General features: G+C 46.9%; 1 protein-coding gene across 1 annotated transcript; it reads right to left on the bottom strand.

Moving 5' to 3' along the window:
• Positions 1-1,083: 1,083 nt before the first annotated feature.
• On the bottom strand, positions 1,084-19,836 carry FAM132A (family with sequence similarity 132, member A). The gene is made up of 8 exons (XM_009076495.1): positions 19,666-19,836; positions 11,565-11,684; positions 10,365-10,476; positions 9,957-10,138; positions 6,335-6,443; positions 5,587-5,677; positions 1,878-1,956; positions 1,084-1,242 (listed from the first exon to the last, which is right to left on the bottom strand). The coding sequence occupies exons 1-8, from the start codon at positions 19,834-19,836 to the stop codon at positions 1,144-1,146; spliced, it is 963 nt and encodes a 320-aa protein (XP_009074743.1). The 3' UTR covers positions 1,084-1,143.
• Positions 19,837-23,683: the final 3,847 nt, after the last annotated feature.

The following is a 23,683-nucleotide window of genomic DNA, read 5'->3' on the forward strand; positions in this document are numbered from 1 at the left end:
GGGAAAGATGCAGAAGAGCATTCAATGAGTCCCAAGGATGGAACCACCACCCCTTGGGTAACACCTTAACCCCTTGAAGTGTCATCACCCTTTGTTAAATGGAGTTCAAGGCCTGGAGCTCTATGCAAAGCTGCTTGGGGGTTCAATCTCATGTGCTCACATCTGCAAACAGCTTTGTAGAAAACCAGAAAACATTCCCTGGGTGTTTTTGGACAGCATTTTCAGGCTCCAGGCAGAGCTCAGACTATGACCCTGTGAATGTGATGGGAGTGAGCCTTGCCCTTTGTTATCTGGTATGAACTCACTGCAGTTCAGTGAGTGATGAACCTGATCCAAGGCTCCATCCTCACTGGCCTTACCAGGCTCTGGACAAGCAGTGAGATGCACCTGACACACTTACAATGACTCTGTGGTGCTGCAGTCCAACCCCACATGTGTCTTACTAACTCACCTGTGTGTCTTACTAAAACATAAGAACACAGTGAGGGAGTTGATGCTGGATCTGGTGCTTTTGTTCTTACCTCTTTACCATAGCAGTGCATAGGCAGAGAGAGATTCAGCTCCATCAGTAAGATCAGGGAAATTCCTTGTTTGAGAGCTCAACACACTCCTTGTCAAATCTACCCAACTGTGAACATGGGAGAGGGCCTAGACCACTTTAAATTGCATGGAAAAGACCTTTTTGCTGGCAAACTTTTGTCTCCTTCCTCCACAACACACAGAAGATAGTCATCATGCCACTTCCCCTCCCAATCCTTCATTCACAGGCTCCAGCACCCCCCAACCAATCCCAAAAAACCCACTGGTTACAAGTGCTAATGTGACATAAAGGTATAACACAACAAATACCCAAATCTCAGTGTATTGTTCAGTGAGCATCTGGTGAGGCACAAATTCAGGATCACACAGTTTGTTTCTGGATGGGAAAAGCATTATCTTGGCTGAGCAATGGGCTGGTGTGGACCCTGGGAAGCAGCAGCCTCTGGAAGCAAGCTGAAGGAGCTGGGAAAGGAAAAGGCTCTTTGCTTGGTTAGGAAAGATGCCACAGTTGCAGGAAGAAGTCTTCAAGGTCAAGGTTAAGTCTTCTGGAGTCAAATATACACTGCAAGGTGGGGATTCACACCCTGCCCTGCTCCACTGCTGCTATGCACCCAGGAACATGCCCATGAAGTCAGATCCATTCTGGATGGTGATGGGAGCTCCAGCACTGTTGTCCACAAATATGGAGGTGTACTGGCCAGCCTGCAGGAGGGAGAGGGGAAAAAAGCTCATACTTCATCCCAGTGGAAAAGGAGACCAAAAAACCCATTTCACCCCTCAAGAACTGAGTGGAAAAGGAGATGAAAACCTATTTCACCACCATGAACTGAGCACAGAAGCCTCTGCCCTTTCCTGTGGCTGCTGGGAGCAGCATCTGAGCAAACATCAGCATTGAGCTTTGACTGGGTGGGAGAAACTTGGTGTAGTTGAACTGTGTTATGGGTTTAGTACTTTACTAGATCTTTGCTGCTCTGGCATCTTTTTGGGTGTCTAGTCAGATGGTCACCTGTGCTTCAGATTCCCTTGCCAAGTGGTGACATCTCCCAGATTGCCTTCTGGGAGATGGGACATACAATTATCACCTTGGCAATGCAAGGGGGAGAGCTGAGAACCAAAAGGATTCACTGTCATGTCTCAGAGGGAAAGTTATTTCTGTGCTTTAACAGCAGAATGGGAAACATGAGTCTGGTTTTCCTTCCTGATGCTGCCACAGGTTCTCTCTAGTCCCTCCAGGTGAGGCATTTCACTTCAGTAACCTTAGAAAGGTTAATAAAACCTTCCTGAGACTTCAGCCTTGCCAGTAAATAACTCCCTAACCTGGGACAGCAATCCCTTACCTGCAGCTGCAGTAAGCCATGGACATAGATAGTGAAGATCTTGCTGTTGCTTTCCAGCCCAGCAATGACTTCCAAAGACCTAAACAGCAGGAAAAGAAAAAGAAACAGGCTAAACACCTCAAACAGCCACAAGAATTGTGTGTGGAATGACAATTGTCTCAATCTCCCTGGAAATAAGACCAACTGGACTAAAAAGAAAGTCTGTTAACTTGATTATTGACACTTGGAAGTGTTCCAGGCCAGGTTGGATGGGGGTTGGAGCAACCTGGGCTGGTGGAAGGTGTCCCTGCCCATGGCAGGGGGTGGAACTGGATCATCTTTAAGGTCCAGTTGACCAGCACACTCATTTATACTTGTTGTTCTGCAAAGAGCTCCAGGCACTGTGCCAATACCAGTTCATTTATCTTCAGGGTATGCAAGGCCTGTTTCACCTTAACAATACATGCAGTCAGCCTGGGTGAGAAACAACATATTCTGCAGCTGAAAGCTGTTTGGGGAGAACATTTGGCTCAGGAGTCACATACAAGCCAACACAACAAATTGTGCTTCAATTAAAAGTCAAGGGAGAGCTTCACATCAGCCCTCAAGCACTGGTCTTTCCTAACATGATGTTCTGAGAACCATTCCTTGCCAGATGCTCCCTGGGGCATCCTCTATCCACAGAACTCAGCTCCTCTGTGCAGGATTCAGGGTGGAAGGAGGTGCTTGAGACATCACCAACCAGCACAACCCACAACAGCTCAGCCCCAAAGGGAAGCACAGAGCTCCATGCCTGGCTGGTTCTTCACTGCCACTGGTGGCAGAGCTGGTTGTTTTCCCAAACAAACCAACCCCTTTCCTCCCTATTTTTCCATGGAAGGGTTGGTGATGAAACCTTGCAAGTGCCAACATGCTGCTTCCAGCCTTCTTGCATGGAAAGGATAGGAAAGGTTGGGGCAATTTGGCCCAGGGAGAAAGAGCCACTTGGCACCATCTTGAGTGAAGAGCTCAGTCTGTGTGTCATATCCTGCCAAAAACCTAACTGGGGTGGGGACTTCCCACCATTAATCTCTTCTACTCCAACTGTCTCCTTGCCTTGTTTCCATCTAGCAGCAGAAAGCCCTGAGGGCCCTTCCAGCTCCCTCAGATGAATGACTGTGTGTGCTGACGTCCCCAGGAAATTCCACAGGCTCAGGGTGGCAGCTCAGCCTGTGCCAGGGGAAGGTCTGTCCAGGCAGGTTCCCATCCCTCCACCCATCTTCCTTCCATGCCACAGGCCAGTCATGCTCTCCTCCACCATGTGGGAGAAGGATGTCTATCAGGGCTGATCCTGCTCTACTCCACCCAGCTCAGGTCAACCTTGCAGGGCCACAAATCATAGACTGAGTCCCTGTTCAACTGCTGGAAGCTCCAAGTGAGACATCAGAGAGCTTTATCTAAACCAGTAACATCTGGGTCACTCCTGGCTAGGAAATAAAGAGTTTACTCTTACAGTTCTTTGGAGAATGGAGCTATAAATTCAGCAATGGCAAGTTGATCTCCAAACATCCCAATAAACCTGCCTGGGCTGCTTGTGGAAAGAGGTTCACATAGCTAGAAGGAGATCAGTATTTTAGGAGCTTTCAGCTAAGATCTGCAATGAAAGGCACAGGAGTCTCCATGATCCATGGGGAAGTTTCCTACTCATAGATAACTCCTGTAACAGGACAAGGAAGCAAGACTAGAGTCATGCTGAGGGCAGAGACTGATATCATTTCTTCAGGAACATACAGAGGTTGGTTGAATGAAGAGCAAAGGAGAGAAAGACACAGAGAGAGAGTCTTGGAGCCAGAAATCAGCTTTCCACAAAATTATATTTTCCCACATCCCAACAGGGAACATCTCCTCATATCCCAAAAGTGTGCAGAAAAAAAGATCCTGTGGAACTTCAGTCTCTGTTCATGGGAAATCCAAGGACTAGGGGCTGAGTCCTGTTCTTGGGGAACTTGCTAAGGTATGAAGAGATTGTTGTAGGTGGAAAGAAAAAGGCACCAAAGCTGAAGAGAGGAAAAAACCCTGATTAACTGAGTTGATTGATATTTGTGCTGAAGAGTGAAGGACAGGAGTAAGGACCTGCACCATGCAAATTGGTGAGAGCTACTCCTATAAGCAACATTCTTCCCTACCCATACCTGTTCCACCCCATGATTAAAGGCCTGATCTGGCCCAAAAATCACTCCTTGTCAACACATGTCAAGATCAGGCTGAGCTCAGCCTTAGCCTGATCTGAAGGAATCCTCACACACCCCAGAAATCAATGTCCCCAAGGTTCTGCAGCTTCCCAGCACACAAGGCATCCCTTCAAGGGGCAAGCAGTGCCACCCCTTCCTCTGGTGCCTGCAGCCAGTCTGACACTGCTCACTAAGTGCTGTGACCATAAAACACTCTTAGAAAAGTCTCCAAGGCACAGGAGGTGCCAATTGCTCCAGTCAGTGAACTCCTTGTCTTCCCTTCAGGTCAGTGGGTGCACAGCTCCCTCTTCCCCTAATTACTGAGGGGTACTCAGGTATCAATCAAGGCTTTTCCACAGCACAGTGAAACCTAAGAGAGGTTGATTTATTACTTAAGGCTTCATGTGCAATTCACCTGCCAATAAAGCCTCTAAACTGGCCTGTGTTGAGACCAGGCCTGTTTACAGCTCTGACTCATGGAGCAGAGAAGGTGAGGGCTGAAACAGCCAGTCCAGCAGCAAATTTATGAGGTTTGGGTTTTAAGTTGCACCTGTGGAGTGGTTTTTTTTATGGATTTCTGGCTACATTTCAGTGATGCTGTTGCAAAGGTGTTGCTACAGCTGCGCTGGAAGAACTATGGGCAAGGCAGAGCAAAGCTGGACAGGTATTTTTCCTCCTGTGACACAAGCAGAGGCTGTGCAAGCAGCATTGCCTTCTGCTGGGTGTCTTCCAGCCCAGGACAGGGGCTCCCCAGCCCCTTCCTCCCAGCAAAGCTTCCCCAAACCCTCCTGAGCACCTTGGAACATTCCCTGGGGAACAGAGCAACTCTGTGAGGAGCTCAGAGGATGAGCAGAGCACAGCAAACAAGAGCAGCCAACAGCAAGGAGCAACACCCAAGGTTGCCATGACCTAACAGAAGTGTTTCTTGAGCAGAGATTTGCCCTCAGCAGAGGAAAAATTAGCATCATTATCTGATGAAGCTCTCCCCAAGGCAGCTGAGGCTGTGGGAAGGTGTCATAAACCTGGATATAAGCCCTGAACTTTCTGCCTCAGCAACATTTGTCTCTGTTGCCACTTATTCATGCTCATCACTCCAAGATTTCCATGGCAACACGAGTGAGATCCATCCAGGATGCAGCTGAGATGATAAAAATTGAGCTCACAACCTCTGGCACTAAAAGTGTTTCACTCTGGATGTTTATAGTCATTCAGCACCTGTAGCTATGTCCAATTTCAGCTGAGCTCACAACTCTCTCAACATATGGAATATTTAGGTCTATTCTTTTATATTCAGGGAATAATAGTAAGATTTAGTACTATTGATTCTAACTGAAAGGTTAAAAATCAGGATAAAACCCACAGAAACCAAAGGGCCAGGTAGAACCTCTCTCTGCAGAAAGCTCCTACAAGCATTTATCATGGAAAATCCACTGTTGGTGGCTCTGATTTGTTGCAGAGTTGGTTGGAACATTGTCCCAGCTGAGGAAGAGAATTGTCAGGACACCTTTGGAGGGACTCACGTGTATCTGTGGCACAGGGACTCGATGCAGATCAGCACTCGGACGTTGTCCCTCGCTCGGAGCTGCACTTTGCTCTTCAGCTCACTGTGGTCTGGGGGAAGCAGAGGGGAAAACAGAGTCACTTTCAGAACATAACAGACCACTGGCTGCAGGCAGGGACACACCAAAAGCCTTGTGACTTCTGGGCTGGCTTTGTGTGCCAGAGGTTGGGAGCATGAGGGCTGAAGGAGGTTCTTGAGGAGTTGCCTCAACATTTGATGGAGCCAGGGCCAACTAGCTCCAGGATGGATCCACCACTGCCCATCAGTGATGGTGGTAGAGCCTCTGGGCTGATAGATTTAAGAGGGGGAAAACCCTGTGCAACTTCAAGCCAAAGAGAGGAGTGAGACTGTGTGGGAGAAGAGATGCTGCAGAGGACCAGTGACAAAACAGCCAACATTGCCTTGATGCAGGTCTGTGTCATGATGTTCATTTCTTCTGAAGGTTTTTGTGGAGCCATTACTCCTGCACATGGCTATATTTGGTCCCTAAAGTCATGGTTGGATTTGATGGACTTAGAGGTCTCCTCCAACCTTGATGTTTCTATGATTGATGGTCCATGGGGAGTGTTGATTGGTTTGGTGTGTGCAGAGCAGCCTGTTCTAAGGTCATGGTACCAAAGGGACATGTCCTGGTTTCCTACTGGATCCAGAGAGTTCTCCTGCCAATCTCAAGCAGGATGGAAGAGGTTTCTGTGGGCAACACTCACCGATGTGGATGTTGGCTGAGAACTGGTAGATGCCAGACACAGGCGCCGTGAAACGTCCTGTGGCCAAGTTGAGTCCTGTGCCCCTCAGGAAAGCTCCTTTGGCCAGAGGCTGTGAGAGGAGAAAAGCAGAGGCTGAGCAAGTCCCCAACACTCTCAGCAATTACCTTATCCCCACAAAACACACCTCCCAGAGCCTTTGATGCCCACAAAAGGTAGAGTGATCAGTGTGAGGCACAGAGATGCCTCTTCTGCTCACTGCTCAACTCTTCTAACTCACCTTGACTCAAGTGTGCTTGCTGCATCCCCACACTGGTCCTAGTGGCCTCCACTGATGTTCTGATACTCAAAACCTCTCATTATTTCAGTCAAGACATCCCTACTACTCCCAAAGACCTCCTAGATGGGTCCAAGCAATGACCCCAGGCTTAACCTGGAACCTTCTCCACCTTATTTAGTGATACAAGTACAGACAAAACACTCCTATGGATCTCCAGAGCTTTTCTACCCACTTTAGGTCCAAGTCAGCTGGTTTTGGTAGTGTTAAAGAACAACTGCTTGGAGTCTCCCAAGTTCCATGGTTAGTTTCATTTTGTTCTGGCCTTGGACTCAACAGAACAGGCAAAAAACCTAAGTGAAGCAGCACTGAGCTTCTCCTCGTGGCAGAGAAGCAGTCTGGAGTCAACCTCACAGCAGATTATCTGACTCAGACTAAAATAAACTCTGCAAGAAATGTTTATTGTTTGTTTTGGCCCGGGGAGGAATTTGGCTGGAGCTGGGGAGAGGCAGGAGAGGCTTCAGTGGGCCAAGACAGCACATTAGTCAGACTCTGCCTCCACCGCAAGGGCACTCTGGGCAGTGTGAATGTGTCCCCTGAGCCCTGGCACAGCACATTTGGTCCTTGGGGACAGAGGAGCTCTTCAAACCTGCCCCTGGGAAGGCTCACACGCTGCTATAGCCCCAACCCAGGTCCAGTACAGAAATGAATGACCTCAACAACCCAAATCTGAAGGTGTCTTAAAGTACTAGATGGTGGAAGAGGGCTGAGACATGGTGGACAAGTTAAGAGGAGCATTGCCACAGGTGCTGTTCACCAAAAACTAGTGGAACACCTTTGTTCAGGTGCCAGAAGGAAGTTCATTGCCTCCCCATTGAGAGGACTGAGAGGGGATCTCAATCATACAAATATATATGGGACATCAATCCATACAAGTATCTCCAAGGGGTGTCAGAGGATGGTGACAGATATCTCCAAGGGGTGTCAGAGGATGGTGACAGATATCTCCAAGGAGTTTCAGAGGATGCTGCCAGTTATCTCCAAGGGGTGTCAGAGGATGGTGACAGATATCTCCAAGGGGTGTCAGAGGATGCTGCCAAACTCCTTTCTGTGCTACCCAGGAAAAGGAGCAATGACCATCAACTAAAGCACAAGCTCCTCCTCAACATGAGGAAGAGCTTCTTGCCATGGAGGTGACAAAGCAATGGAACAGCTGCCCAGGGAGGGTATGGAGTCTCCTCTCTGGAGACATCTCAAACTCACCTGGATGTGTTCCTGTGTCACCTGCACCAGGTGACCCTGTCTGGGCATGGGGTTGGACTAGGTGATCTCCAGAGGTGACTTCCAACCCCAACTACTGTGGGATTCTGGTTCACCCCAGCCAAAGATTATCAACTTTCATAGTGTAGTAGGAATAATTGACTTACTTTCTCTTTGAAAGGAAGTAAAATGCAAATATTTGGGTCTGGTGGTGTTTGTTTAGAGTTACTCCAGGGTAGAAGGAGTGAAATGACTAACCTTGGCCTTACTGACCAACATTTAGCTCTAGTGTTCTGTTTCACACAACTAGAAATGGTTTCTGGAGGTGGAAATACCTCCACATGCTCTGGAATTGCTGATGGTTACATGTGTGTGATGGGAAACCAGTAATGAGCTACAGGACAACTTTGTGTCCTGCAATGATTCCTAATCAAGCTGACAACAAAGTCTTTGGAAGGAGCTGCTTGTTACACCATCACTACACCCCAATTTTTGCTAACCCTGTGTTGGATTTACCTCACTCAATGAGCAGGTCCAAGTTCTCTATGTGCAGAACTGTTGAGAGTTCATTCATTCCTGTCTCGTTACACTTCCTAGCAGAATCAGCAGCACAATTCCAACCCCACTGGCTGAGCATGGAAGGCAATTTTAGGCACCAGTAAATTAGCACTGATAAAACATTCCTGTTTCTTCATGCCCTCTGTGGCTTGTTATTCTTTTTGCTCATGGAAACAGACAATGCAGGGTGAGGTTCTCTGGGCAAAATATTCCATCAAAGCCCATGCCAAAGAGCTCCTGCTGCATTTGCTGCCTCCCCCAGCTGCTCCAGCCCCTGCAGGGATTGATTCCTGACAAACTAACTCTTGCCCACAGTTATTCCAGCCCCAAATAGTTCAGGGTTTCAGACAAGGTAGTGTCCAGCCCCTCTGTACAAACCCCAGCAGCTTCTCTGCCTCAGTCATCTCCTGTCTCATGCACTCCAGAGCTCACTGCCAGGTGGAAAACAGGAGCCATGCAGAGAATTGGGATGTGAACTCCCAGTTTTCCTTTCTCTACCACTGTGGGAAGCAAGACATGGATTTACTGTTCTTATTCTTCTGATCCAGCAGTAAAATTCCCCTGCCAAAGGCCTCAAGGTACTAGAGACACCAGGACTCCTTCTGGGATCTCTCCCCATGAAAAGCACCTTAAATTATCTGAATCCAGTCAAATTCCTGGTCCCCAGGTAAATCTCACTCCCATGGCCTGTTAGAGGCTGCAGTTACTTCACTTCTTGCTGTGTGAAACATCTTTCTGAAAGCTTTTGCAAGAGGTAATGGTTAGGAATCTCAAGTGTGAGATGCAGGTGTGGGGAAAGGAGTATCCCATAGTTCATCCCAAGGAAATACCAAGAGGAAGAGTGGGAGGCAACGTTTTTAGAGGAAAATCAGCATGGAAGGATGAGCAAACTGATGAGAAAATCACCATCCTCAAGGTCAGAGTGACTTAGACACTGCAATCTGAGTATGAAATGGATAAACTGCTCTCAGCACAGCTCCTTTCCACTCTCTCAAAATGCTTTGGGTAAGCTCCAAATCCAGGAATTAGAGTCAATCCCAATGACCTCCCTGAGAATTATCAACTCTGTTGTCTTCTTCACACTACACTGACAGAATGGAGGGAGAGGAATTCTCCCTCTCTCCTCCTTGGCCTATTTAAACACAGTTTTCACCTCTGCAAGAGCAGAGAGGGACACAGTGTCCCTCCCTCCCTGCTAAATTCCCTTCTACCAGGGTACAAACTAAACCCAGAGCCCTCCAACCCTCCCACAGCAGCTCCAGACCAGAAACTGGGCACAGCATCCCAAAGCATGGGAAGCAGCAACAGCCTATGCAGAGCTGCCTGAGATGTCTTTATTTACATTTCCCCCCCTAATTAATGAGGCAGCAGATCTTGTCCACAACTCCAGTCCAACAAAACTGCCACAAGTGTGGCTGGGAAAGATCCAACACCCTGTTTAGAGCATCACCACAGCCTCTAGTCCTACAGCAGGAAGCTGCTCCAAAACACAGTGGAGCTCTACTGGTTTAGTCTGGGATCATTCCTCACCGACTGGAAGTTTTGAAGTTCTACCAAGGTCTTCTTGTCTACAGTGACTTGTCCTTTGAGCTTGCAGTGAAAAGCCTCCTCTACACGTCTGTGGGGAGAAACCTCCTCCAAGGAGAGCAGGAGTGGGGGCAGCTGGCTGGGATGGGCTGGGATGGCCAGGGATGCTCGACGCTCGATGGCTTCTGGGGAGGGAAGAGAAAGCAGAGCAAGAGAAAGGCTAAAGTTTAAAGGTTTGGCTTAAGAACTCATTAGTTGTGTGATTACACTTCAGCACTTAACTCTTCAGCTTGAGTTAAGCAGCACTGGGGCAACATTTTAGGTTGGCAGTGGTTAAGGTGAAGGTTCCAAAGGCAGTTCTGGGTTTGCTCTGGTGCTGAGCAAAAGAAGCACAAAGCTCTGAGTCTTTACCTTTCAATATCTCCTTAAATTCCTGCAGAAGAACTTCCCGGGTGACTTCAGCACCAGGTGCTCCTGGAGGTCCCTGAGGACCAGGAGGTCCTGGAGGGCCAACAAGGCCACGCTAAGGGAGTAAGCAAAGGACAACATGGATTAGGACCAGGAATTGCAGTGACAGATCAAAAACTCTCTCAGCCATGAGGCACTTCTGTAGAACCTGCCAGAGGAGCAGTTCCCTCTGCTATCAGTTCAAACACAGCTCCTAAACTGACTTTCCACCCAGCTGTGAATTGCAGCACTTGGAATTTACTCCTGTTCTTCATGTGGGAGGATAAACTTTGTTCAGGTAAACACCAACTGGTTCTTCAAGTCCAGTGTGGGGCACAACAGGCACAACTTTGCTGCCTGTGGATCTTCTCGTAGCACCAAAGCATCCCACTGGACTTGAAGCTTCTTATCCTAAGTGGAATATCCATCTAGCCACAGCTTATTAATATATTAATTGCTCAGACATGATCATATCCAGTTAAACCCCTGTAAAGGTCATCTACACACACCTGAGAGCTTTAAACTAGTAGAACAAACATGCAAGAGTGTTATCAATGCTATTTTGAGGTTGGAGTTCCTGGTTCCTCAGGAACCTCCCTGGAAGAGCTGCTGTTTATCAGCTCAGGGAGAAAGAAAAGGGAATCATTAAGGCATTAAAATCATCTGAGCAGCAGATGGCCTCAAGGAGAAAGAAAAGGGAATCATTAAAGCATTAAAATCATCTGAGCAGCAGATGGAAAGTGCTGACGTGTGACACATGAGCAAGTGTCACTCAGCAGATGATCAGCAATTCATTCACTTGATAGAAACATCTTGTCCACACCTTGATTAATATCTCCTTTGAGATATTTGGGGGTTGTCTAGTAGAAGGGGGGTGGGGGGGGAAATGTTAATTTTATTTCTGCTGAGCTGAAAAATAACCCAAAAAAGGCTCAGGGCAAGAGCAGCTGATTCAAACAAAACTGGAAAGTGAAAATCCCACACCTTATCCACCAAATTACACAGCACTAACTGCCTCAAACCTCTCCAAAACACATTGAGACGTGAAACCCAAACGAAAACTCAACACACTCTGAGCTTGGAAGGCAAAACCTGGAGCACACAGAACCTTTTGAGCAGCAGGGAGGAAACCACTTAGGAGCTGCTGATGTAGCAATGACCTACTAATTTCTTGTCTTTCCCCTTGCATCTCCGTTTGGAGGTGTTGCCATCGTCCGGGCGGTGCACGAAGGAGATCCAGGTGCGCCTGGGGTCTGTGATCCGAGGGTCTGCAGAGTCCAGGAGCTGCAGGGCAACAAAAGCAAAGACTGGCATGACTTTTGGGCCATGGCATGGAGTCTCAAAGGTCTGGAGACTCCAGGAGCTACAGAGAAACAAAAACTGTGATTGATCCCACCCTTTGGCCACAATATGGAACTCTTGAGAGTCTGGAGACTCCAGGAGCTAAGAGAAGAAAGAATAAAGGTTGATATCACTGCTGGGCCACAACATGGATTCTGGAGGGTCTGGAGATTCCAGGAGCTAAAGAGGAATAAAATCAAAGATTGATATCACTGTTTGGACACAACATGGACTGTTGAGAGTCTGGAGAGTCCAGGAGCTAAGGAGGAACAAGAACAAAGACTGATATCACCCTTTGGCCGCAATATGGATTCTTGAGGGACTGCAGATTCCAGGAGCTAAGGAGGAACAAGAACAAAGGCTGATATCACTGCTGGGCCACAATTTGGATTCTCAAGGATCTGGAGATTCCAGGAGATATAGAAGAGCAAGAACAAAGACTGGTATCACCCTTTGACCACAACGTGGACTCTTGAGGGTCTGGAGACTCCAGGAGCTGCAGAGGAGCAAGAGCAGAGATTATCACCCTTTGGCCACAACATGGATTCAAGAATGCAAAGTCTCCAGACCAGACTCTTCTCTGCTGCCTAAACCACAACCTTGATCCACACGTGCTGCATTTAGGAGGACACTGAAGTTGTGCTTAAGAAACCACTAAGAGCCAAGAGCTCTGAGTGTCCCTCAGAGACCTTTCTCAGCCTGCTGGGACTCTCAGTCCTCTGCCAGCCCTCACACTCCCCTAGAAAACCTGCCCAGATGCCAGAGATTGTTCCCCATTGGCACCTGACATGGATCAGTTGGCTCAAACAAGTCATATAGGAGATTAAACCCCTCCAGAAAGCCTTGAAATGCTCTCACAGGAGATGAAACCCTCCAGAAAGCCTTGAAATGCTCTCAAATCACAACCTGCAGAGTGACACGTGTGCACACAGAGGAGAACACAACACCCAGGGAAACCCCAAGTCCATGTCTGACCACAAAAAAAGATGTTTGTTGGAGAATTTCACTGCTCTGTTCATTCCCATGTGCTGCAAATGTGTTGTGGCCATAGGGAGGTTATCCAGAGGAGCTTTGAGACTTCAGTGCTTAGTTCTGGATCTCATCTAAGCAACATCTGGGCAGAAGAGAAGTTATGAAGGGTATGAAGCTCCCACAAGTGTGAGAGCAGTTCTGTCCCAGCTCAGACAGTGACCTTGGAAGGTGCTTCCAGTGCAGATCTATTTGCTCATTCCCTGCCTCACTTAGCTCTCCAAACACCAATTCCCAGAGACACATATTGAGCTTTAATCACATTTTTAGCACCTCTTAGAGGCCTAAATTGCCTTTAATCAAACAATCTGCAGGAGCACGTGGAAAACAATGAATCTATAGAGTGTAGGGAGTGCTGAGGCCCCAAAAACTGCAACATACACCACTGAGAGCAAAGGGAATTGGACATATTTTAGCTGGAAAGAACAGGGCAAAGCCATTTTTGAAGGGAAAAGAGCAGAGCGTGTGTGATCTGCTGTGGAAAATCCATGAAGCATAAAGTGGTTCAAAGTTAAACCTTAGAAGTTTGTTGGAGTTCCAGCTTGAGGTTCTAAGGAATGTTGGTGCTGTCAAGCCTGGAAAGCTCTCCCTGCTGCAGGAATCCAGGCACAGGGGTGTAGAGCAAGGAATTTACCCATGGATTCCTGAGCTGATGTGATATTACAACTAGTTATTTCACCCAACTTTGGCTCAACAGGTGATTTAAAAAGCAGCAGGACATGAGCAGCTTCCCCCCAAGTCAGGTGTGGAGTGAGATGAGCAAAGGGGAATTGTTAACATCTCACACTCTGGGAATTCCATAAAATCAAAACTCAATCTCATAAAATCAAGGATATCCCATGACATTTCACCATATTCATTCCAGCTGGATTAATCAGAGTTGAAGTTCTCCACACTCCCCCAATGCTCATAGTTAGGATGTATCAAAACCAAGAACAAGACAAAGTGTTCATAACAATCTCCTTCATTATTTCTGTACCAAAATCAATTTCTGGACCAAAACTAAGCCTTGAAGTGACTTTTTTCTTGTATAACCACTTGTATAGTCAGCCAGGAATTATGTTTGGTCAAGGGGTTCTAGGAGGTTGGTTTAGCTAACTGATTATTTGCCTTCTTAATTGACTTCACACAGGACTTAAATAGCTTTGGAAAATCCCATGGGAAAGGGATGTCAGTGGAGGAAATCCCAAGATTTGGGAGATAAATCATCTTACTAAACCACTCTCATCTTCCCACAGATTTTGGGGAAACATAAGGAAGCAAAGACAGGCTGAGAAGGTCTTTGGGTGCAAACCTCTCCATCTATTGAAACACAAACATTAAGTCCAGAGGAAACATCCCTCAAGTTTATCTGTGTCTTTTGGAGGGGACTGAGAGATCTGTGGAAAAGTTCACAAAGCAGAAGGAAACAAGTTATTAGTAGAAGCAGCAGGTCAGGCAGGTTAATCCCTCAGTGCTGGAGCAGAACCAGCAGGAGAACAGGTGGGATGCAAGGAAAATGCAGATCAGATCAGTTTAGCCCTCCAAAAGAGATGGTTTTGTGGCAGTACAACCTCCAGCACACAGCAAACACCAGCCCAGAGGCTCAGGGACTGGGATGCAGCACTTGCTGCTGATGTGGGAGAGAATATCCCAATATCCCTGTTTTCCCTCAAGCTCCAGGACAGGCACAGCCTCCTCTCCACTGCCAAAGGGAGGCACCAGGCCAGCCAGAAGGAGAAGCCAACACTCCTGGGCAGGCTCTGGCCATTAGCTGTGAAGGCAAACAGATGTCCTCAACCTTTCTGGAGCTCCAGCTGTGAAGAACAGACATCTCAGGGAGGAAAAAAAAAAATTTTTAAATGGAGAAATCCAGATGGCACAGGCTACAAAAATACATGAAACCCCCCTGAAGTAGAAGAAAAAACAAAAAAAAAAAAAAAGATAAAAAAATCCCCTCCCTCTGCAGTGGTTTCCTTAAATTCCAAATCCTTCCACAAGACACTCCCCAGCACGAGGCTGATTGACAGGTGAAATGAATGTTCCATCCTTGTGGGGTTATTATTTAATTACTATGGCATGCATGAGCAATCCCAGCAATAAGCAGGCAAACCTCTATTTTCCTTGGCAGCAGCAGCCTCCAGCAGCCAGAGAGACCTCGCAGCCAACTCAGGTATCAGGGAGGGCTGGGAACAGCCTTGGAATCCCAGCAGAGAGGACTTGGAGAGCTGTTTGCAGAGCAGAACTAACCTCCAGGAGTCAGGAGGAATCCTCATGTTCACTACAGGAAAATGCTCCTTCAATCAGCCCCTCCAAAGTCAACAGGAGCTTTGCCAGAGATGCTTAATGAACTTTCAGTCAGGTCTCCTAGCATGGCTTGGGGAGCTGAGACAATGGCACCTTTCAGTGCCCAACCAGCTGGGGACACTGGTGGGGAATCAGCAGAGTCTCTGCCTGATTTTCCTCACAATAAGGGACTAGGTGAGCTGGAATTTAGGCTCCTGCACATGGCACAACTTTGTGCTTCTCCCTGGCTCTGTCTCTCCCTGCTCAGGCACACACACAGGCTCCTCCAGGTTTCAGCCAACAGGGAAGAAACTACCAGCAGAAATCTAGTCCAGCAGCAGAGTTTGGATGCTGAAAAACCTCTGAACCTCTCTGACATTTAGGGACAGTGGGATCCATTCTTCATCCCTGTTAAAAACCAGCTGGAAATGGGTAAAAGTCATTCCAGAGTCTGGGTGAATAGAAGGAAAACATCAACACCAGCTGTGAGCACCTCTGTGTACCTCAAGGCTTCTCAGAGGGTTCTCAGAGTGGGAAGAAAGTAGGAAAAGGGGAGAGAAAGCAGGAAAATATCCTTCCCACCTACAATTAGTCAGAGATGTGTGTCCAGGAACAGACACCAAACCATTCCATTCCAGTCTATGCCTGGTATTATTGCTCTGCAAATTCTGCTCAGTTATCTAGGAGTTTGTCCCTCTATGAGGAAGTTACAGCTAAGAATTATTTGCTTGATACTTCAGCAGTTTCCAGGCACAAACCTGATTAAACTTTTCACTTTTCTCCAGACACACATTTCTGTGTTACACCTGATTTCCCCCACTAAGAGTATTGTCAGCTCCACTTTGAAACGAGGAGGGAATTCTTCATTTCAGTAGTATATTTTACTTGGACCAGGTTAAAAAGTGACAGAGCATTGTATTTTTTGAGCATGAAACCCTCTGTGTCAGCTGCTAATGACTTGCAGTTTGACACACTCCTGGTTGTTAATGAGATGTAAAACCAAGGTCTTGACCACTTGTGGTTTTTTTTACTGATCTCTCAAGAATTTTGCCTAGAGCACAAGTGTTAGGTTTGGTATCTCAGCCAAATCCAAAAGGGAATTCCTCCCTAAATTCCCACTGTGTTTTGAGATTGAGAAATTCTCCTTTACTTCTCTAAGATGAGGAATTTAGAGGAGCAAAGATAGAAGATATCTCAGAGAGCTTCTCCTGCTCTTTACCACTAAGTGTGGTCACACCTCTATGGAATGTAATGGATCTCATGGAATAGGTCACTCTGGGGGAGATAAGATGAGATTTGGAGCTGGGTTAGCTGCATTGCAGCATTGATCATTCCACATCTGGATGTCCCTGTAGAGCTGTGTCCTTAGGGAGGCCAAGACAGGTGAGGAACACACCAGCACCTCTAGCTCAGGTGGAGCAGGATGGATCCAGCACCCAGTGCTGCAGGACTACAGCATTTCACAAAGCTTCAAAGTCTTAGAGCTCTGAGAGAGGAAAGCAAGCACTGAATTATGGAGAGACTCAGGCAGATCTACGAGTCCAACATCATTCCTCATGGGCCACAAGGAATTGCTGTGATGATGACAACACAAAACATGAAGATAACTTCATCTCCCCCAGATAAATTAGTCCAGTTTCTCTCATGGCTTTAACACTTGGCAGGCCCCAAAATCCTTTTCTCTCTTACACCTCAATCACCCACTCCAGACTAAGGCTGGAATCTCTTTACAGAGGAGAAATGCAACCTGCAATGACACTGAACCAGTTGCTGCTTTCAGCTGGAAGCAAAATCCCCCAAAGAAATAATTCAGAGATATGTAAGAAAGAAACCAGGTAGCTCTAGCCATAGGTAGATAAGAGAGAGAAGATTCCAGCTGGAAGAGACATCCACAGTTGGATGATGTGACAGAGAGAGAAGGATTCAAGCTGGAAGGGACATCCATAGATTGGATGATTGAAGATTAATCATCTCACTAAACCACTCTCATCTTCCCACAGGTTTTTGGGAAGCATAAGGAGGCAAAGACAATGATGTTCTACTTTCTCTCTCTTAGTCCATCAGCATCAGAGAACAAAACTCACGTGCTTGGCCAGCACATCCCATTGAGAGCAACTCAAAGATAAGACTGGAGAAACCCCATTTTTTAAACCATAAACCCCAACCAGACTCACTATTTCCTTGGAAATATCAGGTCTAGCAGAAAATTTGAGCCTTCTCTCCCCTGTTTCAGTGGAGGTGTCACCACATGACTCATGCCCTGTAAATGGTCAAGGAGATCTTTCTCCACTCCTGTGTTAAAAGAATCCCCAGGAGAATTCTGGCCCAAACTGTTTTGCTTAATTAGAAGGAAAACACATCTACCTTTTCAACAGCATGAATAAAAAATCACTTCTCTCAGCTCATATTTCATCCCCTGCTCCTTCTGCAGTGATAAACCTACCAGCTGGTCAGAGAGTCTTCCAAGGTAAACACAGACACAGCCTTAATTTGCACTGCACAAGGCCATAAAAAATTCCATCTCTCCTCTTATGTGCAGGAGAGAATTAATTGGGATACTGCTGCTACTTCACTTTGCTCTGTTCCATCCTTTCATGGAACAAAACTGCTCCCAGAGGCATCTTCAAGGCTCAATCTTCCACAGGGAATTGCTTCCAACCTTCCTTGAGCTTAGGGAAGGTGAGGAGAGATTCACTCTTAGTTTGCTTCTTCCCTTAGTGGATAGAAATTGTGCTGAATAAATGTGAGTATGAATAAAAGTGAATATAAACAGTGATAAATTAGTGGCTGTAAATTGGGATGGTTTGCTGTAAATAGCAACTTTTAGCCCAGAAATGGAAGCAATTCCTAAGCACTGAATTTATAGAGTGTATAAAACATTCCCTTAGCTTGGGCAGGTGCTGTCTAAATATAAACCACCCAAATAAATTCCCCCAGGACATTTAGAAGCAACATTGAACCAGTCTGGACATCAACTCAAACACATCTCAAGGAGCAAAAAAAAAAGTCCAGGCTGCAAAATTTGGGAGTGATTTACATCAGAGATTTGGTTTGTCCTATCCTTGTTAAACAGAACCTGCCTGAGCTGAACTCATCCTGCAGCCAAAGCTTTGCCATGGATATTTTAAAGCAAAGTATTTCAACACAGAAACTGCAACTTCCAAACATTGTCTGCTCTAATGAATGCCCAGGAATCTCCCAAGCAGCTCTGGGTTTCTTCCAGCCACAATCACTGTGGGACTGGAGCAGAATTCACCAGGACCAGTTTCTGCTTGGGTTTTCAAACAGGATATATTCTCCTTCTGGGCCAAAATATTCCCCATCCAATTCATTGCAGGAGAAACTGGATTGACTTGCAGCAGATCTGTCTGTGGCTCCTTGTGCAAGAGCAGAAAGAAGCAGCTCTAGAGGGAGAAGTGATGGATTATAAGCCCCTCAAGAATTCAGTGTGTGCACAACCTGCCCTGACAGAGCCCTGCAGCACACACCAAGGAGAAAGGAGCAGAAGGAGCTCTGCTTACAGTCCCTCCTGGTAATTTGGAGTGCAGCAGCTTTGGCTAGCAAGGAACTGGTTCCCAGACTTGCCCAACCTTAACCAATTACTCTCACAGCAGCACTGAGTGGGATATTTGCCATGGCAGCCCAATTGTTCTCCCTTGCCCCCTCTGCCATGGCCCAATTTCTGACAGGTCTGTTCCCCCATTGCTATAGTGACTGCCAGCACTAATGCTGGTGATCAAAGTGCTGCTTTAGAGGTCACCTCTGCCTGTGGCAAGGGACATTTTTGTGTGAGCAGGGGGGAGAGAAGGGGCTGTGCCATAGGGAGACTCCCTTCAGCCTCTCCCTTCCATTCCACCCTGCTCCTAACCCTAAACCCTGCTCTCCATTCCCCACCCCCTCCCCTATTCCCAAGCATTCCATGGGAAATGTTCATCTTTAAGGATTCTGGGGGATCTGAGCAACTGACTGGAAGTTTTCCTGCAGCTTTCAGCCTGGGTAAGTCTCCCAAACACAGGTCTGGAGAGATCTCACCCTGCCAAACTCACTCTCAAATCACCACCTACAGAGGTATCACCCACAGAGGCTTCACCTGCAACTCAGGCACAGCTAACACCATCCTGAATCCTTCCCTAGAGCCACAACCACCTGAAACAGATTCACCTACAACACTCAAACTTTCTCATCTCGGATTTTCAGTCACCTTCTCTGGTGCAGAGAAAGCTCAGGTGTGCTCACATGTTTTTGCTCTTGGATTTGCTTAGAAAGGTGGAAATCTTGCAGAAAGGAAAGGATTTGTCTGCAATAGACACTAATATTCCACTATCACTGCTGTTTAAATTAGTTGTTTCTGGTAGTGTTCATACACTAGAAATCTAACCTGGTTTTACCAGCCACTATGAGACTGGAAGTTCAATCCTGTGTACTCCAAACCAACCACAAATTGCAGTAGTCCAGCTACAAAGTCACTCCAGCTACAAAATCAATCATGCCAAAGCAAAAGAAAGAACATTTCTCACGAAAATCAAACAGCATTTAGCAGAACTGCCTGAAATCATTGGAAAAATCAACCAGCATCACATCAGTGCCAGCACTAAGCTCCACCAAGCAGTGCCCAGACACAAACACCCACCTTGGGATGCCCATGCAGCTCCTCACTGTTGGACAGGGTCGTGTTGAAGGGCTCTGTGTACTGGTTAGGTTCTTTCTTCACCTTCCTCTCTCTCTTTGCTGCTGTGACTCTGAAGAAGCAAAACTGCTGACAAAGCAAAGTGGCCACAAATACCCAGGTGCACCCCTTCATTTTTTGAGAAGGAGGAGCCAAGCCAGGAAGGCACTGTCCAAGCACAAAAACCTTCACCACCAGTAAGAGGAAGAGACAGAGATTTCTCTCCTAAAAAAAAAAAACAAAAAACCCCAACAAATAACCAGGTTAGAGGTATTACAGAAGCTCCTCTGGGCTATGCTGTGTCAAAGAGGCAGCAAAGAGGGATGTGCTGGTTGCTGAGAGGTCTCTGCCACATGGAAATGGTGTTGATAGACTTGGTTGAAAAATCTGGATTCACTCGAAAAAGGAGGTAAGTCCATTCAGCCTCTAGAAGCTTACATAAATACAAGAGGCCCTGAAAAGTCCTGCCACCCACCTTGAAATGGTGTTTTCCCCCCCTGTCCCCTCCCCAAATAAGTCTTCAGCCTCGTTCCCAAGGCTATGAAACCTGCAGAAGTCAAAGTGCTCAGGTCAGGACTGACAACACACACTCATTAGGGGCTGGTGGGTCCTTCAACAGGAGCTTTTACTTGCTGTCATTTGGAGCATGGTGTTCAGTTCAGAGCTGGCTGGAAGATGTTCCATCCATTCCCTCTGGAATGAGCTTTTCTTCAGGGATAAGTCCTCATCCTTTCCTTCCACAATGCTGAGGAACTGTAGTCCAAGGGAGCTACAGCCACTGCTCCTCTGCAGGGACTGGAAGCATCAAGGGTTCAGCCTTGGAAGGAGACAATAAACTTCTCATCTCACCAGAGTTCAATCAGGGAGAAGCAAAGAGTCTGAGGATGTGCCGAGGTCCATTAGGAACAGGTCAAGTTATCCCAAGTGTAGTTTCTCTCCCTCTTTAGCTGAGTTTATCTTCTTCCCTTTGCTGCAGTGATGAGCAGCAGGTCCTGCAGGAGCTGTCAGGGTGTAGAACCTCGTGGCTTTTGCATCCTCATCTCCCCTCACCCTAGGCAAGATTTCAGGTGCCTCTGAGTGGAGATCACCTCTGGTTTTACTCTCTGCTCCTTTCCCCAGCTGCACACAGCCAAATCCCTCCTCAGCTTTTGCTTCACCTCAGCAAAGAAGTACTTCTTCCCTGAATGAGTTTCCATCAACTTCAAGAAAAGGAAAAAAAAAAAAAAAAAAAGGGGAAAAAAAAACCACCAGGAGGAGGGATCACATTCTAATGAGCTGTCAAGCCTATTCTCTTCACATTCCTATTAGACTCCCTGATAAGTGGAGCTGGTCCTTGTGCCAGGCAGATTTAAATCAGTGCCCATTCCCTGCTCCCTCCCCTCAGCCCTCCCCTTCATTATCTGCGAGAAATCCCCATCATTTTTTTTTTTTTTTTTTTTTTTTCTGGGAAGTTTGTAAAACTGCCCAGGAGTGTGTGTGTGGTGGAGCTTGGAATAATCACTCAGCATCACAGCACACAGGGATGCACCAGAGCTCTGTGCTCCTCTCAGCTGAGCTCCAGGGCAAAGAATTTCTGTTTGTCCCCAGGGGTGGCTCAGTGGGGGCTGATTTCCTTCCAGGGAGGGCTGTGGATTGGAAAGAACAGAAATTCAAAGTTTTCAAATCTCCTCCAAGCATTTCCTAAGGAGATCTTGGTGGACACTGCAAGTCTTTGCCAGTCCCTCATCAGCTGGGACAAATATTGCTCTGCTTTCTGCATAGACACAGTGTGATGTGAAAGTTGCTCTGAGATTGTACCAGGAGAAAGGCTAGGAATGCTAAAACATTGAAGATCACATCATTTGGAGTCCTTTGTGCCTCAGATTGTCTTTATTTTAACGATTTCTTTGGCCATAACTTCTGTGATCCAAGTGTCAGCACAGTTGGACTTCCCAGGGCAAAGCTCTGAGGCTCAGGGGAAACTGAGGCATCACCAACCTGAGCACAAAATCCAGAGGTAGAATTTGAATTTTTAGTGTTTTTGCAATATCTATGGGGAGAAATGGAGTTTGGGAAGGAGCAGAGAATGAGAAGGAGCAAAGAGTGAGAAGGAGCAGAGTGAGAAGGGAAGTTGAGAATAAGAAGGAGCAGAGTAAGAAGGGGATGGTGCAAAGAGTGAGAGGGAGCAGAGTGAGAAGGGAAGATAAGAATAAGAAGGAGCAGAGTAAGAAGGGAAGGAGTAAAGAGGGAGAAGGAACAAGGAGTGAGAAGGAAGGAGCAGAGAATAAGAAGGGAAGGAGCAGATGGAGAAGAGAAGGAGCAGAGTGAGAAGGAGCAGAGAATAAGAAGGGAAGGAGCAGATGGAGAAGAGAAGGAGCAGAGTGAGAAGGAGCAGAGAATAAGAAGGGAAGGAGCAGATGGAGAAGAGAAGGAGCAGAGTGAGAAGGAGCAGAGAATAAGAAGGGAAGGAGCAGAGAATAAGAAGGGAAGGAGCAGATTGAGAAGGGAAGGAGCAGAGTGAGAAGTCACCCAGGAGCTGAAGAGTTAACAGTATCTCTCCCCTCCCCCAAGCAGCTCACATTCCATCAAAACTACGTGGCAGACTTTATTTGTTAATAATATTTAACTTTCTTTGGCGCCTTCTCATACTTAAGCCTCTTTTTTTCAGGTTAGTTGTAGACAAGCCATGAATTTGTAAAAGTGCACTTGATGACACATTAATAGGACAATCTGTCATGTCCCAGCTAAACAGCCTGACAGCTCCACACACCACAGCAGGCAGGGACAGCCAGGGCTGGAGCAGGGCAAGGGCTGCTTTGGGCTCATCCCTCTGCCTGCAGCATCCTCTTCAGCCCACAGCCAAATCCCAACAATATCTCCTTGGATTTGGGGGAAATGAAGCCTAGATTTGCAAGCACAATGGGAATTCCTTGCTGGTCCTACCTGCTGTAGCTATTTCCCAACCACATCTTTCTCCCTGGGTTGGGGAGCATAGCTGTGACCTCTCCAAGCTCCAATTGAGCATCACAGTCAAAGCACCTGAGTCTTGCCAATGCATCCACAGCATTCAAACCCCTTTAGCCAAAAAACCAGAATCATAGAATCAACTGGGTTGGAAAAGAGCTCAAAGATCATCAAGTCCAACCCTACCATGGGTAGGTGGATATTGCTGTTCCTAGCAGAGAAAATCAAGGAGGAAGTGGGGGTGGATATTGCTGTTCATAGCAGAGAAAATCAAGGAGGAAGTGGGAAGTAACTACAACTACCTGAGGAGGTTGTAGCCAGGTGGGAGTGAGTCTCCTCCCCCAAGGAACAAGTGTGAGGATGAGAGGAAATGGCCTCAAGCTGTGTCAGGGGAGGTTTAGATGGATATGAGGGGGATTTTCTTCATGGAAAGGGTTGTAAAGCACTGGAACAGCTGCTCAGGGATGTGGTGGCATCACCATCCCTGGAAGTGTTGAAAAAACATGTGGATATGACACCTGAGGACATGGTTTGGTGGTGAACAATGTGGTGGTGCTGGTTGATGGTTGGACTTGGTGATCCTGAAGGCTTTTTTCCAACCATAATGATTCTGTGATGCCAAGAAAGACAAATAGTTTCTTCTTTGAGCTCGGCATCACTGGGGAAATAATGGGAAAGTTTAAAGAGCATAACAATATCAATTCTTCACGAGGAGAGTAGAAAATGCTGTAAAAAGCCACATTTCAGTTCAACCTGTGGGCAAGAGCCTGAACCCAATGTTTGCAAACACTCAGTGTGCTCAGAGCCAGGGAGGGAACTGAGGAGTCAAACCTTGTGATCTGATCTCTCCATCTCCACTTATGCAATTCACCTTTTACTCAAGACAGACCTTACCTAACTGTCTTCAGAATAATATCCAAAGGGTAAAAGGGCAAAAGCTGGGATTTTCCCAGAGTTATCTCTTGTAGATATATCAAACAACTCCTGAGCTTTGGCACAGAGCTGGGGGTTTTTTGAAGCCAACACAGTGGCTCACACA

Source organism: Acanthisitta chloris, unplaced genomic scaffold (assembly GCF_000695815.1).
Source record: "Acanthisitta chloris isolate BGI_N310 unplaced genomic scaffold, ASM69581v1 scaffold736, whole genome shotgun sequence".
In the NCBI taxonomy this organism is placed as follows: Eukaryota; Metazoa; Chordata; class Aves; order Passeriformes; family Acanthisittidae; genus Acanthisitta; species Acanthisitta chloris.